Genomic DNA, 10,922 nt, shown 5'->3' with positions numbered 1-10,922 from the left:
AAATTCACATCAAAAATTTCTCGATATCTGAAGTATGGTCGTATTGCAAAGTGTCTTGTAAGTATTGCTAAAATGATTTGTTAAACTTCTTTCATTCCTTTTGATACCCTCCACCATAGTGTGGAGGGTATATTAAGTTTGTCATTCCGTTTGTAATACCTCGAATTATACATTTTAGATCCCACATGGTATATATATTCTTGATCAGCTTTGTCGATTAAGCGATGTCCGTCCGTCTCACCGTCTGTGGAAATCACTCTAGCTTCCGAACGATATGAAGTAGGTTGATTTAATTTCACTAAATTGTATATTATGTCTGCAGGACTATTGGTATTGAAAATTGGCCATGTGGGTCTACGCCTTCGTAAAGCCCCCATATAACGGTACCTCCCTATTTTCGGTATTTTGACGATTTAAACGACATTATTTAGCGGAATTGTTTCTAATTTGGTATTTAAAGTTCGTAATGGATATTATAGCCTATGACAGAAAATTGTCTATACGGGTCCACGTCTAGGTATAGTCCTCATAAAATGGTTCCTCCCTATTTTCGGTATTTTGTTGATTTAAGCCACATTATTCACCGGAATTATTTCGAAATTGGTATTTGAAGTTCGTAATGGATACTACAGCCTATGACAGAAAATTGTCTGTGCAGGTCCACGTCTTCGTATAGCCCCCATATAACGGCACCTCCCGATATTCGGTATTTTGATGATTTTAGCGACTTTATTCACCGGAATTGTTTCAAATTTGTTATTTAAGGTTCGTAATGGATACTACAGCCTATGACAGAAAATTGTCTGTGCAAGTCCACGTCTTCGTATAGCCCCCATATAACCGCACCTCCCGATATTCGGTATTTTGCTGATTTTAGCGACATTTTTTACGGAAAATGTTTCAAATTTGGTATTTGAAGTTCGTAATGGATACTACAGTCTGTGACAGAAAATTGTCTGTGCAGGTCCACGCCTTCGTATAGCCCCCTTATATTCGGTATTTTCATGATTTTAGCGACATTATTTACCGGAATTATTTCAAACTTCGTATTTGAAGTTCGCAATGGGTACTACAGCCTATGACAGAAAATCTAGGTATAAACCCTATATAATGGTACCTTCCTATGTTCGGTGTTTTGATGATTTTAGCTACATAATTCACCGATTTTTTCTAGTTTCGCATTTGAATATTGTAATGGCTTATGACAAAAGTTGCCTATACAGGTCCACGTCGTCGTATAGAACCTAATATAACGGCTAAATTCGGCATTTTGAAGATTTTAAAGGAATTTTTAACGGATTTTATTTTTTGAAAATTCGAAATTCGTTCCAAATGGGTGAGGGTATTCAAAGATCGGCCCGGCCGAACATACAGCTTTTTACTTTTTTTTGAAATTTCAAGAATTATTGAAAATCTGAAGTAGGGCCGTATCTCAAAGTGTCTTGTTAGAATTCCTAAAAGTACTGTCGTATCGCAGCGTCTTGTTAAAGTTGATAAAATGTATCGTTAACTTCTTTCTTCCTTTTTTTAAATTTCAAGAATTATTGAAAACCTGAAGTATAGTCGTATCGCAAAGTGTCTTGTTAAAATTCCTAAAGTTCTTCGCTTTTTTTGGCAATAATTTTCAACACCCGGTAAGAATGTAAACAGTTGGTTGTCTAGCCATTTAGGCCCCTTCCCTGCAACGAAAAGAGTTAAACCTGACATTACCCAAACAACAAGGACCTGCAGTATTGAAACACTAATAAATCGCATATCCCAAGTCATTGCCAGCGATAAATATTTTCAGAATGAATGAATGGGTTACAACGGCTACAAGTTATCTTTTCACAAAAGGTAATACTTATTAGAAGACTCAATGACCTTCCGTCATTTCACTTCCTTGAAATTTGAAAGATTTCACCTTAAACAATTTATCGATACTCCAAACCAAAACATTTCTAAACTTGCATCATTTCTAGATAAACATATGGGAGTATTCCAGACACACAGACTCACACAAACAAGGACCTGGGACAACATCGATTCAATCGTAAACCAAAAAAAAAAAAAAAAACACTTCTCCAAGTAAACTCAGGCACAAAGCCAATTAGTTGTCTAAAGGCAGCTAACGGAAATGATGCTGCTGCTAGTCAAGAGAGATGCCAACGACAAAACTCTGGCTGTGCGTGTGTGTTTGCCCGTTTGTGTGCATCTAGGGAACAACATATCCTGTATCAGTGATTTGGAAAAAAATTGTTTTGCGATTGTAGGAGTTCAATAGTGGAGTGGAGTGTGCCGCAAATCAATAGGGCGGTCATACTTTTTATATTTGGTATTTGTGGATAAGTATAACAGCTGTGTGGGAACAAAGCCAATGCCAAAATCATTGCCCAGCCAAATTTATACTTATACATTATACTTATATAAATGTATATGTGTGGAACATAAATGTGTCTGGGGAAAAATAGAAATTCCTTTAATTTAATTCATTAGCACGTGACCAGTTGGTAAAGGCGACAAATAACAATTTCAAATTGGTTTTATTGACAGTTTTCCTGTTTTCTTGGCTGCTGTGTTTCTTGTGAGAATGTTGGGATGTCTGAGGGTGGGGCAATAGTTAAGTGTACACCTGAGTTATGAAACTGTTTTGCCATGTAATTGAATTTTGAAGAGTCTTCAATTGTGAGAATGTTGAACTTCTTAGCCGAGGAAGTTTGAATAATGAATTTTTGTTGTTAACTGGTTCCGGTTCTGGATATGATTTTAATTAGGAACTGAAGAAAACTGAAGAATACAGCTTTTAGCAGATATACCTTGTACAAATGATCCGAATACGCACCTAATTATTTTTAGTCTTTGGCCAAATAATAATACTGAAATTATTTGACTTTTAAAACCGTCATTACTTCAATCTGTATGGGACTAACATAAACAAAATTTAAGAATAAATCTTGATATATAAATTGACCACTTACCTCTTACCTCTGCCGCTCCTTTAACAAAACAACAATATCTTCTCCATTTCCTTCTCTCAAAATCATTTATTCAATTTCATCAAACCCTGATCCAGTTTATGCTTCTCCAATGCCTCAAGCATTGAATCCAAAAAATCGGGTAAATTTATTTTTGACTTACAATCGAAATCGACATTATATGTGTGGGCTGCATGGGCCAAGAATGGTAACTTTCTTAAAGTTCGACCACTCAGACCCTTACTACGTGTGGACAACTCCTTGAGTAGACCCTCATGTCTATCATCACTCTGCACCGATTCATTGCTCTCTATAATACCCACCCTCATCAGTTCTGATATCATAGAATCATATATCTTTCGTATAGCCAATTCATTGGGTAACCCAATATATTGTTTAATGTCAGCTCGATCTAGAAATGCCAAATCAATGGTGTCGGCCAAATTGGATGTAGCCAAAATCAAAACATTTGGATGTTCCTTAATGCTATCCAATTGGGTGAGTAAGGCATTAACAACACGCATGGCATCTCTCGGCTCCTGACCGGACATACAGTCACGGGCATAGGCCAGTGACTCTACCTCATCGATGAGAACACATACCAAGCTGTGGGTGTCCTGTATGATTTCTTTGATCTTCGAAAAGAGACGCATCACCAATTTACCACTCTCCGAAAACCATTTGGAAAACAGCGAATGGGAATTGATTTCAATGAGATGGGTATAACGGAATATTGGACGACATCGTATTGATAATTTTTGTGCCAAAGCCTTACACAGACTTGTTTTGCCGGTACCTAGAATGAAAAATCGTGTTTAACAAATTATTTTGAATTTTAATTTGGGTAGTCATGAATAAAAATTTTGCTTTCCTATATTGAATACATATTTATTGTTTCCAAATCTAGAGAGAAAGGTGTAAACTTAAATTTTCATAAAGTATATCAAGTTTATAATAGAATATATCTATTTGGAAGATAATCATTCTGAAAGATGTTTACTCTTTAAAATTATTTTCGGAACGGAAAAATTGCAAAAAAATATTCATGATTGCCCTGAATAATGATAAAGGTCATAGTTGCTTACCTGGTGGACCATGCAGTAAAATCAAACGATTACAGGACACCACATTGGGATTAACATTATGCTGTGAAAACATTAAGGCCGACAGAGCAAATTTCAATAGCTTCTCCTTAGATCCTTCATCGTAAATCAAATGTTCCCATAATCCCACAAACGATTTTGAGGGCAGCAACCAATGGCTGGACGAAGGTATAGCCTCTGTTTCCGATTCCGTTTCAAACATTTCCAATTCCATAGGTCTAAGCTGCGGCCAATAATAGTGAAATATGAAGTACTCCGCATCTTCTGCAGAGGAAAGCTAGAAATGCAAGGAGAAATGTTTATAAAACGTTTGGATTCTATGAAATCGCGAGCACTTCATGGCACAATAACAGAAGGTAGAATAATCTATTTTTCAAGGTTTTCTTATGTGATCGTGGGGTTTTTAAAATTAATTTTTACTAATATTTCATTTAATTTAATTATTAATACGTTGCAATGAAATAGACATTTGGCAAATATGTATATGTAAGCTAAGTCTCTCCAGGAGTCGTTAAAAAAAAAAAAACAGATAAATTTGGCCGGGCCGAACTGTCAATATCCTCCACTATTTGAAAGGAACTTGAAAAAATATACGTGACAAAGACATATACCTGCATAAGTAATTTTCTGGCATAAGCTTTAGTACCGATTTCGAACTTCAAATACGAAATTTGAAACAATTCCGGTGAATAATGTCGCCAAAAACATTAAAATACCGAAGAATCGTTATACGAGGCCTATACAAAAACGTGGAACGACATGGCCCATTTACGAACTGTCTACTGGCAAAACACACATATGTTCAAAATTTTAACCTTCTACCTCAATTCGTTCAAAATATAGCGTAATTACAAGAGACAGACTGACGCACATCTTAAAATCGACTTAGAATTTTACTCTGCTCCAGATTATATATACTTTGTAAGGTCTAACATGATTATTTCGAAGAGTTACAAACGGAACGACAAATTTAATATACCCTTAATAAAATTGATGACAACTTTTTTACCCAAGTGAAGAGCATTTTAAATAACTGCTGGGGAGAACATACTTTGACAAACCGCAAGTGAACTTATGAGGATTGGTGGTATTTTCCGAAACGCATAGAATACTACTTCTTTACCTTCTGATAAACATTTCCATTTTTCTCCACCAACAGATTTACCTTATTCTCATAAACAGAAACAATAATGGGATTAGGCCGAACTATTTTGCTATGGCTACACAAATTTGATGTTATAAAGTACACTATGTCTTCTGTTCTTCGTTTGAATACGCATTCACCTTTCCTTTGCAGCACTCCGCCTGTTATACATGGTGACAAATTATGATCATTTTCCGAAAAATTGGCAAAAACTGAAGTCTGAAAAGTTGCCCTACAAAATGCTTTTAGCTATATTTTAAACCTGATCTCCCCTCCAAACGTCTAATTGTCTTACTCACCTCTCCATCTTTTTTACTTTCACATTCCAACAAAACACTTTGAATGCATTTCAGCGTCTCCTCTTCGAAATCTTCTTCGCTCAGTTTAATTACTTCATTGAAAGGCAGCTGTTTGCGGGCCAGTAAATTTCTTAGTGGCCCTTCAATTAAAGATTGCAATTCTTCCAATCTTTTGCTAGAAAACGAGAAATTTGCAAAATTTTATACTGCAAATTCAAAATGTACGTGTATTTACCCCGGTAATAGCTTCACACAGACCTCCACGTGTACAGCTCTCTTGGAGGTAATTAGTTTCATTTTATATTTTTGCAAGTTCTACTTTCTTGGTAGCAAACTCCAAATGATCTCCTACGTTTGTTGTATGTTGCCAAATGAGTTGCTGATTTGTTTACATCGCCACACCAAATGTCAAATATCGTTGTTGGTTGTTTGAATATACGCGCCATGTGTTCGAGTTGCCAAATGTCTAAATAATGAGACATTGGCAACTTCTTCATTGTTTGTGATGTTAGCAAAGACAAAATCCAATAACGTATACAAGTTAAGGTTTGTGTTATATATATGTTAATAGATGGTGCCATGCTACAACCATAAAGATAGGGTAGCATTATAACCCCTAAATTACATGTTTCTTTCAAATCATATACATTTTTCGGGTATGTGTTCGTTTCAATGAGTGCTAGTTTACATATGAGACCAAATAGATATTATATGGACTCATAGCGGCGACATAGACTCATTTATTTAGGACTTCTATGATAATATAAATAATGTTTTTTTTTCACATGTATTTCAATAAATAAGAAAGAAGTCTGTTTAGAATTTTGTAAACAAACCTTTTACGATGTTCAAAATGTGCAATTCTATACGGAATTATAAAAAAAGGTTGCCAATTACACCTGCTGTTAGATGTTTACAAAACAGACTTTTTCAAGAAGTTCAAATTGTGCAATTCTTTGCGGAATTATTTAAAATAAAAAATAGATTGAAAAGTATATTTTTCAATTGCATTTGTTGAATTAAAAATTTATATACAGGGTGAGATACGACATAAATGTTACATTTTTTTTTTAATTTTATTGAAAGAAGCCAAAAAATGTCGGAAATAGCATCAAATTTTAGAATAAGTTTGGATTTGTTCGAATTGGTCACCTTTGGCACGAATTATGGCCTTCAAACGGCCAATGAAACCGTCACACGCTTCCCAAATGTTGCTTTTCGGTATTTTAGCCCATTTTCGGGGAGGCTATTGCTTGAGGTGATCGACACTTTGGTATTTTTAGTGCTAAACTTTCTTTCCAAAATACTCCCGGCACAATAGTCCAACGAATTGGTATCCCGAGATTTTAGTGGCCATTGAGCGCTGGAAATGACGCGAGGAACCTCATTTTGTAACCACCCAGTAAAAATTTTTTTCCGACTGCTCTGATTTTAGATTTTTTTCCGAAATTTCTGACGTTTTTTCAGAAATTTCTGATAGAAATTGGTCCGATTTTCTAAACGTTTTTTTTAGAATTTCTGCACATTTTCCTGTGTTTTTAAGCGAAAAAAAAACTCGAAAAATGTACAAACGGAGAGAGTAGAATGTCTATTGCTCTGGCATATTCTCTCCCACATGTAAACGGATGGTGGTGGTTGTCCTCCGAATCTTTTCCAAAAATCTAATTTTTTCTCCTATTTTTTCAAGAATTTTCACCGAATTCGTCCAGAAAATCTAATATTTTTTCAGATTTTTTTCAGAAAATCTTTCCGAATTCGGTGACCACGTCCATACAACTTTCGTACCGAAATCAGAAGGAATTCGGAATCAGAATCGGACATTTTTTCAGAGATTCTGACAGAAATCGGACCGAATTCGGCAAAAATTGTTTACTGGGCATTCTTGGGTGGCGTGTGTTGAGTGCGATGCTGCTGAGTCCTGTTGGAATGTCCAAGATCTGCGGCCAAAATGTTTGCGTGCCCAAGGCTTTAATACACCCCCCAGAATATTTTCGCAATAATATTCGGCATATATTCTGATGCCACGGTCGATTAATACGAGCGGAGAGCGACCATCGGCTGTTATAGCGGCCCACACCATCATCATGGCAGGCGCTTGAGTTCTGGTGGCCATTTTCAGCTGACCTCTTTGGCAAGTAAACGCGATAATTTTGTTTGTTTACAATTTTTTTTCTCATCGGAGAAAACTAAATCCGGCAGTTAACCACTTTCGGCCAAGCGAAGAAACTCTTAAGCTCTTTTAAGTCTATTTTCTTTCTGTTGCAGTGTAGGTTCTCGGCCTTTTTGGAATTTCAATTTCATTTTTCAATATTTGCCGAATGGAAGATTGCGATATGTTTAGCTCACGAGCCATTTTTTGGCCCACTGCGACGCGGGTTTCGATCAAGTCCCTTCTTTTCTTTTCAACCCATTCTGCTGATGTTGCTGTTTTCTTCCGTTCACTTCCTTGACGTCGAGCCACGCTACCAGTATGACGGTAACGAGCGATGGTACGAGACACAAAAGATTTATTCATTTATTTAAATGCTTATTTATTTAAATGCTGGAGTGCTCTAACGATAGCCACTTGTGGTTTTACAGCCAAATATAAAAAAATCAAACTCTGAATTCCATCACAAATAATTTTTTTTCTGGAAAATTCTCACCAAAATGCTTTTGTACGCTTGTAAACAATATAATGAGCTGTCACGGGAATAATTTTATCAGCTGTCAGACGAGTGGCTTAGAAATGACAGCAGTCTGAAGTTAGTTGCAGTTTTTTCATCTCATCCTGTATGTCTTTACATATGACTCTAACACGATGTGGAAACTGACCTTAAGAGATTGAGAATGAAACATGGCCGTCCAACATTAACATCATTTAAGGGTTACCATGGTAGAAGAATATAGGTAGATGCTACAACGACTGGGAACATTAATACGTCAATTTTTTGTCAAAGATAAGTAGATCTTTATATGTTTTCTTATACGAAGTCAGTCGGAGGCTTTTATAATTCGCTTTTTTTAAGTTTTTTACAAGTTTAAACAATTTTTTATTCAACATTTTAAATTTCAAAATTATTTTGACAGTTCATTGTCCCAGCATCTGTGTCGATGTGCCTACATATATCCTTCTACCATTAGGGTTACGCTGATTAAAAGTATGTTTACATACAAATCTGTATCCGGGTTTACCCCAATAATTGGCCGGTCACAATAAATTTGTCTAAGTTTTTCCCATTCAACCCCAGAAAAAATTGTAAACACAGATCAAGTTTTATTTTTATTTAATTTATTCCACTTATTTTTCTTAAATTATATCTTTATATATGTTCTTTCTTTCTTCATTTTTTTGGTTTTCGTTTTTTTGTTTGTTTGTTTGTTTAATAAAACAATAAATGGTTTTAATTTCAATTTTATTTTTGTTTTTCATCTTTCTATCCTTTCTTTCATTTAATTTTATGTATATATTTTGTGTGTTTTCTTCTACTTCGTCTTCTTCTTTACGTTCTGTGGATGCACACAGAATTTCAAAATTTATTTTCATATATTTTTTATTTTAACTTTTTGTTGTTAGTTTTTAAATTTATATTTTCTTTGGATTTAAATCAAATTAGATTTACAATATCATCGTCATCATCGTTCGCAGTATGCTTCTTTATACATATATATAACTATATATGTATATACTATATTAAGATTTTTGGTTTTAATATTTATTTTTTAAATTTGAATTTATCTTTTTTGGTTTTACTTTTTTGAACATATTAACTACATATAATTAGATTAATATATGTATATATATAATCGTATATATTTTTTGTTGTTTTTTTTTATTCATTTTTCTTGTGTATATATGTTTGTTTTTTTTTTTTTTTTTTGCATAGGTATTTTAATTCTTATTTATTTAATAATTTTGCTTTAAGTTTTAATTACTGTCTTTTAAAATATTTTCTTTTCTTTAAGTTTAGAAATGGGCTAAAAAGTTCCGAATATTGCGGATATAGAATTTAAAAAAAGGTCAAAATTATTATTGCAGTTTTTCTTATCTCACCCTGTATACCCTATTTCAGGGATTGGTTTGAAACTATTGCTTTCAGTATTCCAAGAGTAAAACTAATTCATATTTTTTATCTTCCCTCGCATTTTTAAATAAAAGTCTCTTAGAGTTTGCGATCAATATTGTCAATATTTTGTAATATGAAGATGCATTTTGAAAATTGCGAAATATTAGATTAAATACCAAATCAAAAACAATATAGACCTCAAGTTTGAAGATACTTTTATTTAAATTAAAACTAATTACATCAAAAAATTTGGAAGTGGAATCCTCTGTATGACATCCGAAACTTTTTAGCCCATGTGTATTTTTTCTATTCCTTTTTTTATTGAATTAATAATTTTTTTTTAGATTTCATTTAAAAATTATTTAAGGTACTAAATATATTTGAAAAATAAATACGTTTTCTGTTTCAATTTTTTTCAGTTGAGTCATTTGATTTAAATTATTGAATTATTTTTTTAGCAAAATAAGTAAATCGTTTTTTAATATATATTTTTTTTTTTGTTTTGTTTAAACTATAAATGTATAATTGTTTCTTTATTTTTGTCAATAATAATTCGTTGGTTTATTTTGAAAGACAAAGATTTATTGTAATGTTTTCTTGTTGTTTTTGTTAAATTTCCTTAAAGTTCAGTCTAAATTAGAAAGAATTGAGCCAAACATTTTTGTTTTGTTTTCGTTTTTCGTGTATTGTATTCGGAGGTGGTTTAACTGGGAGCGAGGATAGAAGTTTTTTTCATTTTTTTTTTTTTTTTTTTTTTTTTGTAAAACTTAAAATAATTGTTTTTTAGAATATTTTGAAATCGTTGAATATTTCACAAAAAACCCTACCATTTAAAAAATTAATTATTATTTAGAATATGTAAAAAGACCATACCACCTTATAACGAAATAATTGTAAAAATGCAATTTGTACATGGAAACTAGTATATCTCTTCATATTTAGAACTATCTTTGGAATAAAAAATGAAGAATTTGTGAAAATTGTGCGTAGCATTAAAAGTTTTCCTTGAATAAAATGTCTACTCTTAAATCTCTAATAGCTCGAATTCTTAACGCATGAGAAAAAAAGGTTAAAACGGTAATAAATTTCATTCGCAATGAGTAATATTCAGAATCCCAAAAATGCATGAAATCGGAGCCCTTCTAGGAAATCAATGAAGTGATCAGTGAAAACCATGATTCTTTCATGTTTTAGATCATATCGTTATTTTGATTGCCAATTTCATTGATTACACGTCAAATAAGTGACGTATCTTCACAAAGCAAGTAATGTGATTGAATGTGAATTCACCAATAATTTTAAATGAAAAATAGTATTAAAGACTAATATTTGGGTGCTTACTTAGATATCGGTTGCTTGGCCATCTTTCAGGGCAG

At 33.3% G+C, this 10,922-nt stretch overlaps 1 protein-coding gene across 1 annotated transcript; it reads right to left on the bottom strand.

The window, feature by feature from the left end:
* Positions 1-2,996: 2,996 nt before the first annotated feature.
* Positions 2,997-5,905, bottom strand: LOC101900603 (pachytene checkpoint protein 2 homolog). Its single transcript, XM_059128534.1, has 4 exons — positions 5,736-5,905; positions 5,501-5,675; positions 4,040-4,334; positions 2,997-3,750 (listed from the first exon to the last, which is right to left on the bottom strand). Exons 1-4 carry the CDS (start codon positions 5,795-5,797, stop codon positions 3,020-3,022), a joined length of 1,263 nt encoding a protein of 420 aa, XP_058984517.1. The 5' UTR covers positions 5,798-5,905; the 3' UTR covers positions 2,997-3,019.
* Positions 5,906-10,922: the final 5,017 nt, after the last annotated feature.

This window comes from Musca domestica, unplaced genomic scaffold (genome assembly GCF_030504385.1).
Source record: "Musca domestica strain aabys unplaced genomic scaffold, Musca_domestica.polishedcontigs.V.1.1 55, whole genome shotgun sequence".
Classification (NCBI taxonomy): Eukaryota; Metazoa; Arthropoda; class Insecta; order Diptera; family Muscidae; genus Musca; species Musca domestica.
The sequence above is the reverse complement of the archived record's forward strand: the minus strand, read 5'-3'. Positions and strand labels throughout refer to the sequence as shown.